At 41.7% G+C, this 23,679-nt stretch overlaps 1 protein-coding gene across 1 annotated transcript in view; it reads right to left on the bottom strand.

Moving 5' to 3' along the window:
* The window catches only part of cryl1 (crystallin, lambda 1), a 49,601-nt gene extending 26,323 nt beyond the window's left edge, over positions 1-23,278 (bottom strand). Inside the window, exons 1-6 of the mRNA XM_080753067.1 lie at positions 23,137-23,278; positions 21,035-21,142; positions 14,732-14,858; positions 5,946-6,107; positions 3,463-3,558; positions 677-775 (exon numbers count right to left, since the gene is read on the bottom strand). Coding sequence (XP_080609193.1) covers positions 677-775; positions 3,463-3,558; positions 5,946-6,107; positions 14,732-14,858; positions 21,035-21,142; positions 23,137-23,177 — 633 coding nt within the window. The 5' untranslated portion in view covers positions 23,178-23,278. The remainder of the gene's footprint in view (positions 1-676; positions 776-3,462; positions 3,559-5,945; positions 6,108-14,731; positions 14,859-21,034; positions 21,143-23,136) is intronic.
* Between the last annotated feature and the right edge of the window lie 401 nt (positions 23,279-23,679).

The raw sequence follows: 23,679 nt of genomic DNA, 5'->3' as shown, positions 1-23,679 counted from the left end.
AGCGGTACACATTATGTCTAGTCATGTCATCAACATGGATCTGTCCCATTTAGCGCCACCATCAGGCCGTTTTAAACACATTTTGGAGCTGATGGTCGCTTATCTCCTGATTAGGGAGTCTTACTGGTTATTAGCGACTTTAAGCTAGAAGATTTTCAGGACGCCAGGCGGACTACGGCTGCTATGACGTAATCGCAGTAGCGATCAAAATGGTTAAGCAAAGCCTCGGCGGCAACAGGTTCCGACCCCTTTCAATGAACGCTTTGGTTCCCATGGCGACGTGTACACGCAGCAGACGGAGTAGGCGCTACGTGGGAAGGGACCTTCTGCCGTAGTAGAAACGGCTGCGGCGACGGCAGGTTTATCTATCGAGCGTGGATCATTTCCGGTTACCGTTGTCATCTGCCGTTGCCGTAGCGTTGCTTAAGGTCGCTATTAATGTTGCTACTACAGTACAATGTCTGAGGAAACGAGAACAGAATAAATTTACTCTTTACAGTATGTGCCTGTACACAACATAAAAATAACACACACACACACACACACACACACACACACACACACACACACACACACACACACACACACACACACACACACACACACACACACACACACACACACACACACACACACACACACACACACACACACACACACACACACCTAAGCTCACCTGAACCAGTCTCCAGGACTCTGCTATGATGGCATACTGAACTCTGTTGAGGGCAAAGCCGTCGATTTCCTTCTTCAGACGAACAGGTGCCTGGCCAACCTGTACACAGACACACATGATCAGTTCATCACATACCCAGCAGCGTTGATTTCGTCGACTAAACCTATGACGAAAAATGTTGACTACCTTTTTTCACTGGCGGAAAATAAACATACTGTAAACTGAATATAAACTAAGCTATGATGATTAAAACTAAATATGTTGACAATTTCGTCAACTAATACAAACTAGACACTAAATGTTAGGAAGGGACTAGCGGAGAAGAGAGCCAGCATAACTAAGACGTCATGGTTGCACTCGGGTGCCACAGGCCGAAAATAGCCGATCTACAAGCTTGTAGATCGGCTATTTTCGGCATGCAGCTAAGTGAAAATCTGACATTTTGATAACATCACGGCCAGCCAAAAATACATTTTAGTCGACTAAATCAACTGTAGATTTAGTCGACTGAAATGTTATATTTAGTCATCTAAAATTAGACTAAAAGTAAAACATTCAGGTGACTAAAATATGACTAAAACGTATTCAAAATACTATGACTAAAACGAAATCAAACTTTGCTGTCAAAATCAACACTGACACCCAAAGACATACATTGCTTTTATACAAGCAGACAACGTGCAATACCACATGTGGTGAGCTTGTTAGATTTGCTATTTTTGTTATGTTTGAGAATTCTGAAATGTTTGTGTGCATGTGCATGTGAGTGTAAACTGAGTGCCGCATTTCAGTTGTTAACAGTACTGTCGACTAAGAACTGCCCTGGCAAAGGAAAATGTACAGTCTGGGATTCCCCCACAGTGTGGGGAGAGAGTTGGTTCAGGAAGCGGAAGCGTGTGTTGCTGGAGTGCTTCGACTTTATTGGCAAACAACCACTCTGTAATGAACCATTGAACATGGCTTTTCCTCTCTGTGCTTTGGATAAACTCCGGTGTCACCTCGGCTGTGAATTCATTCAACCATTCCAATCCACAGCAACTGTGTCTCGCTGACAGGTGTGATCCATGTTTATATGGAAGCTGAGCAATCAGCACAAGATTATCACCCCTCTTTTTATCTCCCCCATGGGCCCTCACCCATGACATATGAAGGATATGAGTGTGTGATGACTGTGAGTGTATACAGCTGTCAAAGCTAACAATCCATTAACGCAATGTTATTTTATCGCCACTGCTGTGCCCATTTCTTCTAAACATTCTAGCTATATTGATAAGCTATTGATAATTTACGGTAGTTATTGACAATTTACAATAGATATTGCTCATTATAGATATTGCTCATTAGTCTGGTTACAAATTGCCATGATCGCTGTCCGTGGTGCTGAACTAGGCCGTGTGTGCGGCACGCCTTTGTGCGCAATTTGTGCATGTCAGGCAGCTACGCAATGTAGTGTTATTTTGTTTCTCGTTTGTCCGTTTTAAGTTATCGATGATCAACATGAATAAAATGGCCTAAATAGCATTTAGCTAACTTATATAATCTGTGTGTGTCCTGAAACCCTAGCCTGACTCCAGTCTGAATCACGTGCACATCTCCTGGGGCGGTCTGTCCGTGACGTCAGCTGGGTGGATGTCGGTCTCTGTGTGTACTTTGCTACTATCACTAGGGCTGTCACAATTATTACATAATCGTCTCGTGATTATTTTTCATAATCGTCATAATCGTTTCCATGTTGAAAAATGTTCATATATATTTTTAAGTAAAAAAAATAGTGGAAATAGCAGATCTGCAAGCTCACAACGCGTCGCATCGCGACGCATTGTGAGCTTGTAGATCAGCTATTTCCACTATCAAGGTTCTTTTTCAAGTGTAAATCTGTCAAAATTGTAAGTAATTTCTTTAGGTTATGTGTCATATCTGCTATATACGTGCAACTTCAAAGCCTACAAGCCAAACAGAAATGTAATTGTCAACGACAAAAACACAATCAAATCGTTAATCGCAATTATTTGAGAGAAAATTAATCGTCATGTAAAATGTCATAATCGTGACAGCCCTAACTATTACTACTGTTGTGATTGATTAGGGGGTGAACCAATCGCCGAAGATCCCTCTTTGGCAACGCCCATCCCAGAAACGGCTGCAGTAGGAAGGGCTTTAAGACTGAATAATGGAGTGAAACGAAATGAAAATGCAAGCTACTGCATCCCCCCATAGTGTGCAGTGGTCCTCTGCGTGTTTTGTATTTCTCAAATGATTTGAATTCATATGAATGTATCAATGTGAGTAGTGTCTTACCACATTTCTTTTTTCTACTACTGGATGGAATAACATCAGACTACCATAAGAAAATGTGTTTGTTGTTAAGTAATGTAACTTCAAGCTCTAATGGGTTATTTAACACCATAATACACCATAATATACTCTATAGAGTACATTTATATACAGTATATAGCGTGTATGCAGTTGAAACAAAGTCACGCTTTACAGAAGTGCTGTAACATGACATAAAATGGTAAATGGTGCATTTATATAGCGCCTTTATCCAAGGCGCGAGCTTAATTAATTCAGAAGCAAAATTTGAGTTACAAATGTTCGCTTAAAAAACACATAACCGGTATATTCAAAGATTTGCACACATTTTCACGACTTCTCACAAATAGCAGATCTATATCTGCTAAAGTATAAAATTATTCCAGCCCTAATTGGGTTCAAGTCTGAAAACAACTGTGACAAAGGATCTTCCATGTGCAGAGAGACACAAGCCATGGTTTTGGGATCCCTACCTTGGTCATCAGGGCGTGGGTGGTGTCCATGACGGAGGAGGCAGTCTCCGGGTGGGGCACCAGCTCCACCAGTTTGACATAATAGGGCGGGTTCACCTGTTAGCAGCACAACAATAAGCATTACTAGGCAAAAAGGTAACAGTAATAATAACTACTGTAACTATTACATATGCTTTCCTCCGACCACGTGACTTGTTCGTCGCATGGCAATTACCCACGAAGCACTCTCTCAACAGTCAGTTTTACTGGGGGAAATATGCAGAAGGTTGAGCTATGCACCTTATGTACATTATATATCTGTTATTATACAACAGGTAGTCGGGCTCTCAATGGAAAACAGGCTCTCCAACCGTGAGAACCGTGCACCGTCTCATCAAATAAAGAAATCAGCTGCGTTTGTCACGAAAGAGAGCAAGCGCGCCTCTCTCCCCACACTATGCTAGGCGGCTAGGCTAGCGGTTTTCATGTGAAGTTCAGGGACATAGTAGCTAAATGAGGCATTAACAAATTACAAATTCCTATCGTATATCTTAATTACAATGAAATGAAGTTGACGTGTTTTTTTTAAGGGCAATAGTTGTATAATCGCAATATTACACTTGAGGGTCTGCATTATCGCGGTTATTTGTTCCTTCAGTCCTGCCTACGGCTCGTTCCTGCAGCAAGACTGTCGGGCCAAATAACCGCGATAATGCACACCCTCTCGTGTAATATTGCTTAACTATACTGTAGCTGCTGCTAGAAATTAGCTGCCTTCCATTGCCATTTTCTGCTCTAACCGTGCACCTTGTGTACTGCATATATTTGACTCATGTGGAATATGAGACTTTTCTGATCCGTTTCCTCGTTATCCTTTTCCTCGTTATCCTTTTCCTCGTTCTTGAGAACTGCAAACGATTGCACAGCAAAGAATTCCTCCCACTGTTTTACACCTGTAAACCAGTGAGGCAACACTGAAGGTGAAGATGATGCTGCTTTTTTACCCCCCTCTCCTGTGCTCAGTCTTGTGTCAACCATGGAGCTAGTATTATCCCTCTTCTTCAATTATCTTGTATTTATCTACAGTACACTGCACTACAGAAGTCTGTGTTAGTAACCACTGTAGAAAAGCCATATAATTCACTACAGGACAGTCATTACCACTGGTTCTCAAAGTGGGGTCCCTGAGGGGCTTTCAGGGGGTCCCCAGCTAAATGAGTGACAATTTAAACACTAAGCAAAAATAGCTGATCTATGAGCTCACAACGCGTTGCAATGAGAAGCGTTGCGAGCTTGTCGTAGATCTGCTATTAAATCTTGACAAACCTTCTCTTATGGGGGTCCCTGGCACAAATTATTTTTGAATGGGGGTCCACGGCCAAATACATATCAATTTGGGGGTCCTTGACATGAACAAGTTTGAGAACCACTGGTCCATACAGCGAAGTGGGTCTTGTTGACGTGTCAATGACCAAGGCATTCACTCACTTGATAAGTTACTAAATACCTTAAGTGTAAGTGAGTATTAGCTGAACGCCTAGTGTGATGGATGGGTAAATAAACATATTTATAAAGCACTCTCTCAGCAGTCACTATTGACATGTAAATAGAATACGGTAGAAAGTGGTGACACTTAAACAAACCTCCTCATTCACAGCTATGTGAGGAGGGAGGTCGGGGGCCCCAGGAAGACGTTCTTGCATGTACAGTATATCTTGCATATAAAGTCTTACAGTGTAACATCCATCTTTCGTGGTAACTTTGGGTCTCTTTCACTTACTACAGTCCTACTATAAAGGCAAAAATGACTCCCATAAAATCTAACTATGTGTTTTTAATTATTCTGAATCCATTGCAAGCATTTGTTTTGCACAAAAAACATTCCTTGGGCTAAACCCCCACCCCACCCCCCGACCAAAACGATGGTTCAGTGATGAGTCATCACTTTTCACAGTTTCGTGGGGTCCATATTTAGCCCAAGGAATGTTTTTCGTGCAAAACAAATGCTTGCAATGGATTCAAAATAATTAAAAACACCTAGTTAGACCCCTCACATCCCACTTAAAGCGTATTTTTGGGGAGTAATTTTTGCCTTTATAGTATAGTGTATATTAGAATGAGACCCAAAGTTACCCTAGCTGTCAAAGATTCTCCTAGGGATGTTGAATTTCAAACGTTGTTAGATATGTTACTAGACACCTTTACGAACACACTGGTGAAGAAATCGTTTGGTAAGGAATTTATTCCCAGCTTTGACAGGTATTCTGATAATATTCCCTGACTATCATTGTAAATCTAAATTGCCTTTTTGGTTACGGTGCGGTGAAGTTGCAATTGTTTGTTTCCAGAAAACGCATCTACTGACTTTAAAAGACCAATATAAAGAAGAAAGAAGCAACGCACTTCCAATGCCGGTACAGTTAATCACGAGTGCCCAGCTGAACTGGGTTTAGTTTAATTAAAACGTTTGACACCGGATTTATGGGAGTGGTTCGGGTACCAACCGGGTGAGATATGATGCAACGACTCCGCTTCTGGACCTGAGAGAAGACGTTGCTAGGCAACAGACAGGAAGTAGAGCTGCTCAGAATGACATCATCTCCTACATGAGTCTCCACCGCCTGGAACACACCCTGCTTGGCCTCCAACTGCTCAAACACTGACTCCTAGAGAACATGCACGCACACACACACACACACACACACACACACACACACACACACACACACAGACACACACACACACACACACACACACACACACACACACACACACACACACACACGCACACACACACGCACACACACGCGCGCACACACACACACACACACACACACACAGTCAACTTAAAACATGTCACAAATTCAACATTCATTTCATACTTAGAGCAGTGGTTCTCAATCTCAACCTTTTCAGTCCGCGACCCCCACAATAATCATATTTTAACTGGGGACCCCCCACCCCTACACAAGCACTTGGAATTGTAGGATTGGCATTGCATTGAGTTTGACTCGATCTATACCATTGTGAAAATAGCCGATCTACATGCTCATGCGAGGCGTTGTGAGCATGTAGATCTGCTATTTTCACTATTTCTGCTGTTAATTTTTTCCACGTTTGGAATTGCAACAGCTGAAATCAATAATATATCAGTACTCCAATATTAACCTGCGGGCCGCATTAAGTGAAGGTGAGGGCCGCATGTGGCCCCCCGGGCCGCCAGTTGCCCATGTATGGTATAGAGGCTGTATGACGGGAGACGCGCTGTGCACTGACATAGGGACAGTACACACTACACAGCCAACAGCAACCAATCACCATTGTGCCACTGTGATTTGTATACCATACTGAAATGAATGGAAATCCAGTCAAATGAAAGCACATTATTATTACTTAACATGAGTCTCAGTCAATGGATTAAGCATGCCAGACTAACTAGTACTTGTAATTTATACTCCATAACACAATGGCGTTGCTTGCCCACAACAGCTCTTCTGATTGGTCAGTGACCAACCAACCAGCAGGCTCCCTCTGCCTTGTTCTGCATCCTTCTGGTTGTTTATGCTGAGTGTGTTGAAATTATTAAAACAATATCCTGTTTTTGAAAAAAGGGGGAAAACATTTTACACTCAGTCACAAATCTATGCTGCACTCAAGATGTTCCTTTTCACTGAGTCAAGTTTAAAATAAATATGAATACATCAATACACAGTAAACCATTCAATTCTACTGAATAAACTAAGGGCGATTGGTTTAGATAACACATCAGTAGACTGGATGAAATCCTACCTGGAGGGAAGAGAACAAATGGTTGACATCAACGGAACCATGTCCTCGTCCCTCCCAGTGAACTGCGGCGTTCCTCAAGGTAGCATTCTAGGGCCGTTACTGTTCCTCCTTTACATTAACGACATGAATGCTGCCTGTAACTGCAAACTGTTCCTGTTCGCTGATGACTCAGCACTCCTGATCTCGGGAGAGGACAAATTACAGGTTGCGGAAGCCCTCAGCTCATAAGTCACCAAAATTCGTACTTGGCTTACTGACAACAAACTGTCTCTACACCTTGGTGAAACAGAATCCATTCTTTTTGGGACCAGACATTCTCTGAGTGAGATAAATGTAAATGATTTTGTAAATGAAGTTGATGACACAGTAATCTCTAGCAAGGAAGAGATTACCTATTTGTGCTGTATTCTTGACAAATACCTGTCTGGGGATAGCATGGCAACAATGGTGATCAAAAAAGTAAATCAAAGAACAAGATTCCTGGGCAGAATCTCCACTTTTGTCAACAAAAGTGCCCTCAGGACTCTTGCTGGGGCCCTCATTCAGTCCCACTTTGACTACGCTTGCACCTCATGGTACTCCAATATAAAAAAAACACTAAAGACTAAGCTCCAAACTGATTCTGCAACTTCTCGACCTGGGGCCCATGACCCATATTTCTCCCACACATTTTGCTAGCCTAAGTTGGCTCAGCGTTGAAGACAGGGTTAAACAACTAAAAATGGGATTGACTTTCAAAATAGTCAACGCAAATCTGCCCTCCATTCCCCTCAGTACCCGCATATCTGACCAAACAGCTCCAAAAAGTTAGCGACACCCACAGCCACAACACCAGAGGGAGCGCACACAATGATCTGATAACACAAACCCATAAGACAAATATGGGTAAATTCTCCTTCTACAACACTGCCACCCAGGTGTGGAATTCCTTGACTACCTCCCTTAAAACATGTAGCTCGCTGGCATCCTTCAAAACTGCCCCGAAAACTCACCTTTCAGGAGGCCAGAGAAGGAGGTAGTTATCATTTCTCCCATTATAGACAGGCGAGAAGTGAGCACCCCCCCCTTACCTTAGCCCCACCCCCTTGTTTCCCCGATCCTGTACATATAGTGTTTTTATAACTGCGATATTATTAAATGTTTTCTTTGCTTGGTAATTATCATGAATTAAATACTGAGGGCTTTCAACGTAAAAAAAAGACCGTAAAAGGTCTTATTTGAGATGTTCCTTTTAGGCAGGGTGTTTAACTGTACTTGTACTGTACTACATTTCAATTGTATTGGCTATACTTGTACTGTTCTCCATTTTTGTGTAATAAAACAATCAATCAATCAATATGTTTATTTCCAATTAGTATTGGTATTGGATGGAGAGAGAGGACTTTTGTCCAACCAAGCAACAGCAACCAATGTGTGTGAATAGGAACAGGACCATAGGAGGGACTTGACAAAGGAGCCAACACAATCACATTGAAGAGGTCAGGAAATTAACCTATAGCCAATACTCGGTTGAACGGAATCCCCCAGGCCTCCTGTTTTTGCTGTATAATAAATATCTTTGCATAAATAGCTGACCTACAGTATAAACAGGTAGATCTCGTAGATCTAGTTTGTAGACCTGCTATTTGTGTCGAATATTCATCCCAGAGTAGGGACAATTCAATTCAAAGGAGCTTTATTGGCATGAGAAAACATACGTTCACATTGCTAAAGCAAATGTCAAAATATGATAAAAACACTAGGGTTTAAGTGGTTAAATAAATTAAGCTGACTTTGTCCAACTCTTTCTTATCATAAAGGGGGGAAAATCATTTCTATTGTCTATTCTCTGTTGTGTTGACACAGATAATAAGCAGCTTTGGTTTATCCGGCCAAAGGCCTCTGGCTTGTGGTTTTTATTGTGACGCCGTATCAAGCCAAAAACATCCTAGTTAGTGTATTTAGGAAGGAGTGCCGCCTGCACACGGCCTTGTTCTTTTTTTAACACGTTTTGGAGTGACGAGTGAAAAGATCCAACTAAAACAACTGGCTGAGCAAGTTGAATACCTGACACGCACTCACACACCAAACATGCATGTGGTGCACCTCAAGGCAACAGTGTGAACAGATCAAAGCCAACATACAAATACATTTTAAAAATGTAAATCCTTGTGGTCAGGCAGAAACCTCCTAAAATATCTCCATGTTCTAACTTTTTTGTGTTTTTTCGTAAATTAAAGTGCTATCATATTATATATTATCAGGCTTTCAGAGCCATTCTCTTCCTACACTATAATTCCTTCCCTCGACTTCTGTATATACATATATATATAATATATATATATATATATATATATATATATTCTCCACAAGTTTCCAACATCCCATCATGCATTGCGCAGAAGGTGTGCGGCAGCTTCCGGCGCCGCAGCCGAGTGTGATCTACAAGCTCACAACGGTTGCATCTGCGACGAGACGCGAGCTTGTATGTCTGCTGTTAACTGGAAGTGTCCCGCAGATAATGCTAAAGTAAATTCTCGTGGAAACAGGTGGATACACACACACACACACCCACACACATACATACTGATAACATTTATTTATATTATAAATTGTGATGTCACATGAAGCTTGACCAATCCTCAAATCCATTACACTGTCCAATCAGAAAAGGGATGTAATGGATAAATCAAATACTTATTTCCTCCACATAGACATACACACAAAGTCACGTATTGGAGAAAATAATTTACATTTACAGCGTGATAAAACTTTTCACAAATATTAATACAGGTGTGCCTCTAGATTTTGACTTGCCCACTTGGTGTGCCACAAAAAAAAGTTTGAAACTCACTGGTGAGTGATCGGTTGGAACACTTTCACTGCAGACAGGGGTGTCACAAGGGGGGCGGGGGGGGGGGGGGGGGGTGGGGGGGGGGAGTGGGACTGCGTTACTAGGGCCCAAGGTGGAGGGACCTGTCTTTAGCTATTGAAAAATAGCAGATATACAAGCTCAGGTGCCGCGCTGCGAGCTTGTAGATCTGCTATTTTTGAAAAGTCGTGAAAATGTGTGCAAATCTTTGAATATACTGTATGTATTTTTTAAGCGAACATTTGTAACTCAAACTTTGCTTCTGGGGGGGTCCCTGGAACTAAATATTTTGAGATGGGGGTCTGTGGCCAGATGCACTCGGTGCCGCGCTGTGAGCTTGTATATCTGCTATTTTTCAATAGTTAAAGCCACGAAATAATGCGTAATAATGCGTTCCCAGTCTAAATGGGTTAAACCCCCTCCCCTTATGAAGAACATTCAAAGGGGGCCCGCAGTGAATCCTTGTGCCCAGGGCCCAGAATTTGGTGCGACACCCCTGACTGCAGAACATAAACAAGCGGGGATCAATAACAGTGTAGTGGGAAGGTAAACGTGGTGCTTCCACTCCGAGGGAATGGGAAGAGCCTGCATATTTCCCCCTTGCTTCATAAAGACTACATTGTGTCTTGGGCTGTGGTGAATTCGATCCGTTGTAATGATTAATCTAATGTCTGATGCATTGGTGCCCTCTCTGCACTATGCTCCGTGTTAGAGCCGTCCGTCTCCTTAACCTCTCCCTTCCTCTTGTGTTCTTTTCCCTCTCAACTTCTCTCGTGTTTCAATGTTTTCTTTCCTTTACGTTGTGTGTATCGTTCTCTTTGTCTCACTGCGTGAGGGGCACCAATGTCTGTTTTTGTCACAGTCAGTACAGGAGAGTTATTTTGCTTTCTTGGCTGGAAAACCTTATTTCCTACTGTATGTAACACGTGCTCTGTGTGTGTGTGTGTGTGTGTGTGTGTGTGTGTGTGTGTGTGTGTGTGTGTGTGTGTGTGTGTGTGTGTGTTTGTGTGTGTGTGTTTGTGTGTGTGTGTGTGTGTGTGTGCGTGCGTGCGTGCGTGCGTGCGTGTGTCTGTGTGTGTATGTGTGTGTGTTTGCGCCACATGAGAGTAAGACAAGACAAGTTGTATACTATGAGTATCAAGTACATCTTGTGTGTGTGTGTGTGTGTGTGTGTGTGTGTGTGTGTGTGTGTGTGTGTGTGTGTGTGTGTGTGCACGCGTGCGTGCGTGCAAGCAAGCGCGCACGTGCACTTCTGCATGCAAGTGTGTATGTTTGCTCGAGGACCATGCGCTGACCGGAACCAAAACAAGATAAGCGTGTGTGCGTGTGTGTGTGTGTCTTGCGAGGGTCCATTGTAAGAATGTGTGTTTGACTGCTAAGCGTAGCGGAGAGGCGATGAGTGACTGGAGGCTAAACCATGGTCTAATGGTTTCAGCCACCATGTGCCTCCTGTCATACAGCCTCTATACACTGACACTCCCAGGGACGTGCTGGCCATTGGGAAAAACGGGACAACTCCCGAACGGCCGGTTCATTCCCAGCCGGTCCCCCGGCCGGCCATTAGGAAAAAAATAAAATAAAATGTCGGCCTTCGTTCCATTTTGGGGGCTGGGCGGCCAACAAAGTAAATCGTCACTGTCGGGCAGAAACTTTGTGTCTCCAAGTTTCAAATTTGTCAATTTTTTTCGCAAAGCAAAGCCCTGCTTCATCATACAAGGCTGTCGCACAAAAGTAGTGAAAACAGCATATCTACAAGCACACAACGCCCTCGCGGTTGTGAGGCGTTGTGTGCTTGTAGATTGGCTGTTTTCACTAGTTTAAATCATTTTTAAAATGGTTTTGGACATACAAGGTTTCCCACCCAACAATGACGAAATATAACTCATGTAATTGGCCCACTGCTTGTCACTTGCCATGATCTGAAATGGCAAATCTTTGAGTAGCAGCAGCGCTATAGGGAGAGATCTCTCTCTATAGCGCGCAATGAGGGCCTCTACAACTCTTTTTTCCGGGCTGAATCAGGGGCCCAGCCACGTCCCTGGACACTCCTGTGCTTTCTGAACATGAAATATCTGACTGTTGTTGTGTTGGATTTGCTGAGGGACATTGGGGGTCCATGACTCTGCTGTTGATATCCCCCCACCAATCATTCACTTTTACTAGCCCTTACCCGTTCAAAGATATGAGCTCCGAAATGATGTGCAGTGTGTGGGTTATGGGATGAGGGATGGAAAGTAACTTTAACTGGTGCTTGCATGATAATATGTAGGAGCATCAATGTAAGAAATACCCGTTTTGTTTAATGGCTACAGAGATACTGTGTTCCATCCCCCCCCCCCCCCCCCCCCCCCCCCCCACCCCGCGCCCGCCCGCCCGCCCGCACACACACCGCCTGCCTGCCTGCACACACACACACACCACAGCTGGTTAAACATGTTGCCTCATGCTAGATGCAGAATAGATTAGCCTCAAGCTAGATGCAGAATAGATAGTAGATACACCATAAAAATGCTAATATACAGCATACGATTTGTGAAAGTGACAAACGGGCTTCACAGTTATGTCAGGTGTGTTCATATGCTAATTGTGATGCGATTTCAGATCAATTGCTCCAACCACTGAGGAGAAACGCTGTTTCAGACAGACAGACAGACAGACAGACAGACAGACAGACAGACAGACAGACAGACAGACAGATAGACAGACAGACAGACAGACAGACAGACAGACAGACAGACAGACAGACAGACAGACAGGACAGACAGACAGACAGACAGACAGACAGACAGACACTCACTCACTCACTCAGACATTTGCAAAATTATAGTATAGATGGCCTGCAGGGTTCTGGGGTTTTATCCCTGCTTCTGGTCAGAGTCTATATCAGACCTGGAATTTCATCATTTTAGGGGCACAAAGGCCAAATGCCAGGGCAGGGAGGCCATCAAATAAAACAAGATTTTAGTCCATCTATACTATAAATTTTGCGAATGTCTGTCTGAGTGAGTGAGTGTCTGTCTGTCTGAAACAGCGTTTTCTCCTCAGTGGCTGGAGCAATTGATCTGAAATCGCATCACCATCAGCATATGAACACACCTAACATAACTGTGAAGCCCGTTTGTCACTTTCACAAATCATATACTGTATATTAGCATTTTTATGGTGTATCTACTATCTATTCTGCATCTAGCATGAGGCACATCTATTCTGCATCTAGCATGAGGCAACATGTTTAACCAGCTCTCTCTCTGTGTGTGTGTGTGTGTGTGTGTGTGTGTGTGTGTGTGTGTGTGTGTGTGTGTGTGTGTGTGTGTGTGTGCAGGCAGGCTCCTACATATTATCATGCAAGCACCAGTTAAAGTTACTTTCCATCCCTCATATACTGTATGCACAGTGCACATCCCATAACCCACACACTGCACATCATTTTGGAGCTCATATCTTTGAACGGGTAAGGGCTAGTTGAAATAATTAATTGAACTTAAGGGTTATGTAGAATATAACAAGACACTGGTGTCTATGTGACAAGACAGACACGGGTGTCTACATATTGACAAGACAGAGGAGAAAGTAGTACAGTCAGCTGGGCTGGGGCATTAAGGCTACTGTGGCCTCAGGCCATTTTTTGGAGGGGCACAAGGCCAAACTGAGGGGCAACGACGGCCATGGCCTTCATGGCCTCCCTGAAATTCCTGCCCTGGTCTATATATATATATATATGTATGTGTGTGTGTGTGTGTGTGTGTGTGTGTGTGTGTGTGTGTGTGTGTGTGTGTGTGTGTGTATGGCTGCATACCTGTTTTTTTCCAGTTTATAAATAGGCGATCTATAGACGTGAGCGGCCCGAGATCAGACAGGTAAGGAGACGGGTAAGGATCTAGTTTATTATAAATGCACATTAACCACATTAACCCCAGTGACTATTTTCACTATTTGTTATATATGACTATGCTATATAGAACATGTCCTGACCCTGAAGTTTTCCTATAAAATATGCTTTTTCAAACCTTTCAAATGAACAGATCGCACTCTGCACGCTATGGGGTGAAAGGGAAACTAAGTATGCAGACCGGTCTCCAGAATGTGCAGACCGGTTCAAGAACATCCACTTAAACCCTATACTTAGTGGACTGGAGTCCCCCAAGGCTCTATACTAGGTGTCCTCCTGTGGCCTCTCTCTACACTAAACACCTTCACGAAAAATAGCAGATCAACAAGCTCACCAGCGCATGATCTCCTGATGGGGATAATGAGAGCGCACACATTGGTGTCAGGTAAGACTAAGACTGAATCATCATGACATCACCAAAACCAAAAATGTATTTCCGGGTAGATGGGTCTGGCAGTGTTGCATTGGAGCAGTATTATTCATCAACCTTATTTATGGAAGAACAGGACACTTGACAATTGTTATTGACGACCGTATTACTAGAAATATGTTCTATCCGTGTCTTTCAATGTGATATGAGATACATGAAGTGGTTCCTGTGTAAATAAGCAGTGAAACTTACTAGGATCTCCTTTTAGTTGACCTTGTACCAGTGAACTGTACTGTCGTGAGAATTTACCTTTTCCTATGCAACCTTCAAATACATTTTTCAATCAATCAATCAAAACTGGTCTATTACTGTACTTGTCTCCATTTGGTACCTGGACAAAGAAGGCGCCCTCTAGTGCGTGAGCCAGGTCATCATGACTGCTCATTAAGGCTATCTGCTCCGCTGCACTCCGCTCTCCTCTCAACATGTGCGCGTCCTCTAACTCCCCCAGCTGCCTCCTGGAGAAAACACACAAGGAGAAAGGTCAGTGGTATGCATACAAATGCTACGCCTATTCAATCATTATTTTGCTAATAAAATAAGTGGTGAATGATTTATTTTGTATTATTTATTATTCTATGCAGTTAATTTAGAGACCATAAAAGTGCAGTAAAATGAAGTACACATTCATGCGTGCGCACACACACATCCCCCAAAGTCAGTGAGCTGTCAAATATGAGGAAAACTTTAACACCTGACTTGTTAATAAAACACAATGAGCTTGCAAAACCATGACATATTTACCAGACCAAACCCAGTACTGAGCTGGCCTGCAAGTAGCCTGCATTAATTACAGCCCAATTCCCCTGCCAATGATTAAAGCTTATTAAAGCTTACTGATGTACTATATATTTCAGTAGTGCATTCCCCGATTCAGAGGCAAATTTTAGATCCTAAAAACATATTTTAACCTGGCATCCCTATCTGTTCAATCTACAAAATATAATAATATAATTAAAGATAATAATGTCCCGAAGCGGGTATGTTGTACGGAATCCCCAGGTAGATGGCTGTGTTGATTCTGAACTTGATAAAACACAGTGGACTAACACCACCAATACAATGCAATGCTGGTTTTGCAGCACATTGCTTCATCAAGTTCAGAGTCAACACATCCATCTATCCGGGGATTTTAGAGAACTTTGTGCTTCCATAATTTGACAAGCCGTATGGAGATGATGATTTCCTTTAGGCAGAAGCACTTGGCTCAAGCCCACAAAGCCAAAACTACTAGTAACTGGTGTACTGACCATAGTATTACTGGGCTTAATTGACCAGCCAACTGACCTGAACCCCACAGATAATCTGTGTTGTGTCGTGTTGTCAAGACTCAGGATGATGAGAGACACCGGACTCAACCACACAGATGAGCTCAAGGCCTCTATAATAGCAAACCTGGGCTTCCATAACACCTCAGCAGTACCACAGGCTGACCACCTTCATGCCACGCCCCATTGATGAAGATATTTGTTCAAAAGTATTCCAAGTACTGAGTTCATACATTAACATAATAACCTTTCAGAAGTTTGACATTTCTGTATTATAAATCCTTCTGAGTGCTTGTGTGTAATATTCTAATATTTTGAGATATGGATTACAGAAGAAAATGAACTTTTACACATTATAATAATAATATTTGTTGTCGCATTCCAAAGACAATAATTTTATAATAATACATTTACCCCCATTGATTCCGGATGGAGACACAAATGCATTTGTGTCTACATCCGGAATCAATAGAGGGTACATTTATTATTGCGACCGTCAGGTCACACTTACTACCAAAACCTCCACCGGCTATCTGTCTGTCCGATCTGTCCGTCCGTCACACGTCACACTTTTGCCCTGCTCATATCTCCGCAACCGTTGCCCTGATCCATGCCAAACTTTGCACACATACTCCTTGCCTGCCAAACCACAACCATCAATTCTCACATGGCCCTCTTCTAGCGCCACCATGAGGCCGATTCTTGAAAAACACATTTTTGGACACTGCTCCTACAATTTTTGCCCTAAAATCACGCAAACCAGTACACAGTATGTCTACACTCATCTCATCAACATGGATATGTCCGATTTAGCGCCACTTTCAGGCCGATTTTTTAAAACACATTTTTGGACACTGCTCCTACAAATTTTGCTAAAATCACGCAAATCGGTACACACTTGCTCTACACTGATGTCATCAACTTGGATCTGTCCCATTTAGCGCCACCTTCAGGACGATTTTTTAAAACACATTTTTGGACACTACTCCTACAGATTTTGCCCTAAAATCACGCAAATTGCTACACAGCATGTCTACACTCATGTCATCAAAATGGATCTGTCCCATATAGCGCCACCATCAGGCCGATTTTTTCAAACACATTTTTGGACACTGCTCCTACAGATTTTGCCCTAAAATCTTGCAAATTGGTACACAGTATGGCTACACTCATCTCATCAACATGGATCTGTCTCATATAGCGCCACCATGAGGCCGATTTTCACAAACACATTTTTGGACACTTCTCCTACACATTTTGGCCTACAATCACGCTGCGACCTGACCTTATCTCCCGATTAGTGAGTCTTACTGGTAATAGAATTAATGTCTTAATGTGACAAAAACAACTAAAATATTATTGAACTCAAGTCTCTATGGGGTGAGTAATCATAGACAAAAAGTCATTTTGGAGGTGAACTACTCCTTTAACAACAGATCAACAGACATGGTCAGGTAAAAATCACAGAACAAACACGTCGTAAACCATGAGAAAACACGGTGTCACAAAGGGAAAAGGGAAATGTGGGCAGATGGCTCAATGCAGTCGGGTCAGTTTCCAGGCCAAAAAGCCAGCATTAATTATAAAACTAGTTGTGTTCACTGGGGTAGAGTAGCTATGGCATAGAAACCTATCTTGGTGTTAGTTATGAGTGCTGTATGAAATGAGACATGGCCTCGCTCAATGAACCTGTCAAAATTTAAACAATTGAACCAGGCGTTTGTTTGAAAACAAATAAATGTACACGATAATGAGGTTGCCTGGCTGGTACTGTATGACACCATGGATGGAATGCTAGGCGTTGACATTTGACAGCTGGTTCAGCAGGAAATCTGACAGAGAGGGAGACTGAAAAAACAGACGAGCACGCCCTCTACTGTTTATGTGGTAGACTGCAGCTCACAGATGGTGAAAAACAGATGACTGTTTACTTGAACCCACCCTCAACTTAAGATTTTGCACATCACAGTCATTCTGGCTATAAACTAAACTAAGATTGAGCCCTAACATACAGTAAATGGTTCTTGGTTATCGACAACCATGCGGTACAGTTTAAACAACACTGACCTTTAAAATATAGGCTATACTACAAGGGTCTTCAAAGGGGGGTCCAGGACCCCTAGGGGGTCCTCAGAATTACTACAGGGGGTCCTCTTTTTTTCTCCTTTTTTATGTGCATGCACTTGAACCCTAGTGTCCATATCCTGAGAACTTTAGCCAAAAATAGCAGATCTACAAGCTCACAACGCCTTGCGCATATCCTGAGAACTTTAGCCAAAAATAGGCGATCTACAGGCTCACAACGCCTCGCAGGAAGAGGTTTGGTGTAGAGGGGAAAAAGAGCAGACTAAGTATCGAGTGAAAGGTCAAGTTTATTAATTATTGACGGTTCAAGTGGTTAAATATCTGAAAACACAAATTGACATGAATCCAAAATACACATTTATACATGATTGTTCTGTCAAACGATGAAACTATATGGAATTTGTGATAAGATTGTGTGGGGGTCCCTGCTCTCTCTCAACTGAGGGGTCCTTGGCCTGACAACGTTGAAGACCCCTGTTCTATATACCAAAGAATTGCATACCAAACCAGTGAAATGATTTCTTGTTTGCTAGGTCTATGAAACTTCCATTTGTGTGGTCTGATTTCCATTCGAGTGGAAGAATTTTACTGACACATCCCATAATACTGTACGTACCTGCAGTGTTGTGGTACTTCTTCATACTGTACCTGCATCTTTGATCTGTGATATCATTAACACCGTCAGAACAGACAGTCGTCTTTCATTTTAAACACTTTTGTCATTCCGGCCATTTCCGGGAGCAATCTTTTAAACCAAAGAAGACAAGATAGTGTAACAGAAATTTATCTAGACTAGAGTTTAGAAGTTTTTAGTTCTTTATTACAACTGTACTTGGACTGCATTTTTTTTTCTTCTTTTTTCGGTCTACTCCAAATATCTTTGCCAAAATTAGCCGATCTACAAGCTCTAGATCCGGTGACTGTTCCCAACAGAATAGGCATGTTCAGGTTCAAGTTAACCCATTAAGACCTGAGCTCGATTCTACAAATGTCTTCTAAATCCTAACAGTTTTCTGAAACACTTATGTTGCTATATCAGTTTTGTGCCAGCAGTGGGCGTGTGGAGTTTGCATGTTCTCCCCGTGTCTCCTAGGGTAGATACCCTCACAAAAACATGCAGTAATCCTTGTCTCTATTATGCCCCCCCCCCCCCCCCCCCGGCCAGCCGAGGCACCTGATGGAGAGGAAAGGAACTGGTTGGAATAACATGTTCCTTCCACGTTCTACGTCCAAACCGGGGAAATCCCCCGTCAGGTGAAAAGAAGCAACTTGGACTACTCATGCACTGAAGGAAGTTTGAGGTCAGTCCGTCTCCCCAGGCGCGGCAGAGGGAGAGCAGAGACCAGGATTACAGGTTAGGTAATTGGCACTGGGTGAAAAAACGGGTTACAAAATCGTGGGATAAAAATTATAAAAAAGAAATCAGTGATATTAGTGTTTAGTGTACGTCTGTGTTTTACAAATATTGAACCAATGAAAGGTATTAAAAAAGTGCCTCTGACTAGATGCTTCATCAAAATGTCCGTCAAAACCACGAACGCCACTTGAGCTGTATTTGGGTAAAGTGATGAAACATTCATGCATCTGAATGTAATACCATTTGATGAGACAGTATTGTGTTGTTCCTGAAAAGTTAATATTTGGACATTTATACCAGGGGGGTCTTCAACGTTTTCAGGCCAGTTGAGAGAGAGATGAAGCAGGGAACCCCACAACCTTATCATAGATTCCATATAGTTTCATAGTTTGACAGCACAATCATCAGTATATTTTAGATTCATATCAATTTGTGTTTTCAGATATTTAAAGGAGCTATAGTCAACTTTTTCATTGTAGGTCCGACACTTTGTTTACATCCTAGTCTATAGACTAGAATGTAAACAAAGTGTCGGTCTGACAATGGCCAAAATGATTATTTTATCATTATTTTACGCCTTTTGTGGTCATTTTTGAATAGAAACACATATATGAAGCTTATTTTTTTATAAAATATTTTCGAAACATTTTTATTTTAGCATCCGTTTTTCAAGAGAAAGTTGACTATAGCTCCTTTAACCACTTGAACTATTGACCACTTGTCAATACTTAACTAGTAAGACACCTCAGGGTGACTTGCGACCTCAGGGTGACATGCGACCTCGCCCTAAAGGACAAGGTCGCGCCAATTCTGATGTATATGGGACCAGTTACTCATATATGGAGACCCCTTCATGACAGTTATGTTATGTCAAAACATGCCCATATATGGACATTACCAAATATGAGCATTCCCATATATGTCCTTAATATTGATAACATAATATCCTTAATAATGTTCTTAATATTAACAATATAGGAATCTCCATATATGGGCATAAAACGTAGGGCCTTGGTTTGATGCCTGTGGATTTCCATATATGGGCATAAGGGGGTACCCTAACATTCTCATTTTCGGCCTCCATTTTCTGTACAATGTCACGTGACATCCCTTTTATGCCCATATACTGTACGAGTCATTCTGTACCACATCACTGTGATCAACTTTCGCTTTGCCATGCAATAAACTTCAGAGCAGTGATGTGGCACAGAGTGACAGTGAGTCACAGTGATATGGTACAGAATGACTCATATATGGACATAAAAGTGATGTCACGTGACATCACTTCCTGTACTGAAAAACATGTGACATCACACTGACATCACTTCCTGTACAGACAGACAAGCGACGAGGTTTTTCAGGGTATATGCGACCTTCGGTCGCAATAAACTTTACCTTTCACTCTGTACTTAGTCTGCTCTTTTTCCCCTCTACCCCAAAGCTCTTTCTGCGAGGTGTTGTGAGCTTGTAGATCTGCTATTTTTGGCAAAAGTTCTCGGAATATGGATATATGGATATGGAATAATTATATAATATAAAAAAGGAGAAAAAAACTTTCTATCAATCAAAGATTTGGAGGACCCCCTGCAGTAACTCTGAGGACCCCCTAGGGGTCCCGGATCCCCTGTTGAAGACCCATGATCTATACTGTATGACAGTGCTATACCACAATGGGTTCGAAAATATCTCAAATCAGAAGATGACCCAAAAAAAAGGGAAAACAGACAAGCATATAAGATGTACATTAACCACTAAAAAGGGGTCCCCCAAAGGTCTATACTTGGTCCCCTCCTTTTTTCCCCCTCTACACCAAGTCTGTTTGTCGAAAATAGCCTATGGTTCTAGGTCACAACGCGTCGTGGCGCCTTGTGAGCTTGTAGCTCGGCTATTTTCGCCAGGTTGATGTGGTTACAGTAGTACTGACTTGATCTCTGTGATGGCCTTGGCTGCCAGTCCTGCCTGGTTGTCATAGATCTTCACCCTGTAGCCTCCACTGGCAAACACCATCGCCCAGGAGCGGCCTATCAGCCCACTGACACACACACACACACACACACACACACACACACACACACACACACACACACACACACACACACACACACACACACACACACACACACACACACACACACGCATATTAGTTACAGTATATATCTGCTGCGCCTGCTCTACTCACAACAACTGTATGTCTATCTCAGGTACCGTATAAGGTGATTTACGGTGTAAATATGTAGATTTTGTGTTTAATTGCTTAGATTGTTTGTGTTTCTTATTCCCTTTCTCTTATTTCACCCACTTTTTTTACACCTGTAAACATGTGATATGACAATATAACTGATTCTGCATATTCAAATTATGCTAATTGATGCATTGTTGTGTTGTCTGTTTCTAGACTATGAATCCTGTGGGGCAGCAAGCAACTATTCATTATCTTCTTATAGTCATTATTCAATTGATGATCAAGAAATTGATAAACACTGTATTAAGCCATTATTTCATACGGGCAAATAATGTGACACGTTGAGCAGCTTGTAGGTTGGCAATCTTGTGACTTTTTTATTATTATTATTCACGTACAATGATATGCCAAAAATATAACAATTATAGATTATTTAATTAAATTACCAAATACCAATTATACTTTGTAATTGTTTCAATCGTTAGTTTGATCTACTGTTGCACCCCTAGAATGCTACAGCACAAACGATGATGAGGACATATAGCCTGTAGCTGACCATTACACAACAAACAATCTTACAGGTGATTGTACACTACAGACTTGAACATTTAGGCCTATAGTACTGAAAAAGAAAACACCTGATATTAATGTATACTTAAACTTCACTATTATGTCATTTTCATTCATAACAGGTCATCTGTGGTGCAAGTACTGTATGAGGACTGCAGAGTCACTCTACAAGTGCAAAAACCTGTCAAGTGTGCAGTAATCATGAACAACAGAACTTTGGGGTTAAAATGTAAACCTTGCAGTGATCAACTCATCGCTCAACTCCACATAATGTTGCACAACAGGCCCAGATTTACGTGCTGTCATTGCAGAATTGAAGTTAAAAGAATGTGGGGAGAAAGTAAGTCAGTGGTTCTCCAACTTTTTGGGCTTCAGTACCTCCTTTACTGATTGCTGAATCCAAGTACCCCCTTTAATCGACAACAACATTTTATCAGAAAATACATTCTAATCGATGTATTGTATCTAATGTATTGATTAGAGACATCAAAAGTCCAGTTTTTACGTCAATATCTTGAAAATAAAAGTAAGTAGCCTGTTGTTTTCTCTTAAGTAATAGCTGTGCTAGTCAAAATGCTTATTAATTTGGTTTAAAGCTTTACAGAGCAGAAACGCATATACATGTGTCGATGTTTTATCATTAAAAAACATAACAGTGAAATAAACGTTTTCATTTTACATTTTCTCTCAAGTACCCCCTGTAGTACCGTACCGCCCTGCGTACCCCCATTTGTTGAAACACTGTTGTAAGTGATATCAGGAGAGAGAACCACACAAAGATCATTTATCAGATCATTGTGTTTCAGTTCCGATGTTGTCTGCTCATTTGTTTATTTCATCACTTGTTTATCCTGCATGAGTTCTCTCCTCTGATTGGATCAAATTGGTATCCCAACCTGAAAGTATATTTTCTGTTTAAAAGAGCCAAAATATACTATGGTCCTTTATTATTTAACACGTACCGTATTTTAACCAACAATAAATACATCACTTAAGTTTGCACCTTAAAAATGGGGTAAGAATTGCAGGAAATCCAATGAATAAACGTCTTCAGATTGCCCTTAATTTAGACAAAAGTGTATTAATGATCTAGGCCTCCTGTTAGCTATAGGTATACAGCATAGAAGTAAAGATTTCAGATATTTAGCATATCAGAATTATGTCATGCATGTTTATCAATCTGAAATTGATCAGGTAAGCCAGCCACAGACAGACGACTGTTGTCAACATGGCCAGGTTTAACATATAAGTTAGAACGTTAAGGTTATACTGACCTGCCAATGACAGTGATTGTCTTCCCGTCAGATGAGCTCATCTTGTAAACCGTTATTTTTGTCAGAGCAGAGCAGCAGACTTGCTGTGTTATGGTTGTGGTCAGTCACTTCATAGAACTTCATTCACTACACTGCCCTGTCACATGCTCCTACAAAGGGAGACGTGACTACGGTGCGCTAAAAGGTCCAAAAAATACCGTTTGCTTTTTTTTTTAACTGTTCAAAGATCAGAAGAATACCTCAAAATTGTAATTATGTACAGTACTTTAGTAAATATACTTTACACCACTGCAGAAGCAGCACAAAGAAGTCATGTTTTCACGTTTATTTAATTTCTAACTTCTCTGCATCTCACATCCAACACTTTGCAGGGTATGGGCCATTTTCACTATAGTTTTTGTTTATAATAATTGTTTAATGTTGTCAATAGTTTTGTTTAATATTGTTGACAATAATTACACATTGAGTTTAATATCGCTGACAATAATAGGCCTACATCATATGGATTGTGCACTGTGCATCTTAATTGCTGAAGTGGAAGAT

Source organism: Nannobrachium achirus (assembly GCF_963921795.1).
Source record: "Nannobrachium achirus genome assembly, chromosome: 22".
Taxonomy (NCBI): Eukaryota; Metazoa; Chordata; class Actinopteri; order Myctophiformes; family Myctophidae; genus Nannobrachium; species Nannobrachium achirus.
This window is presented reverse-complemented; position numbering and strand designations above follow the sequence as displayed.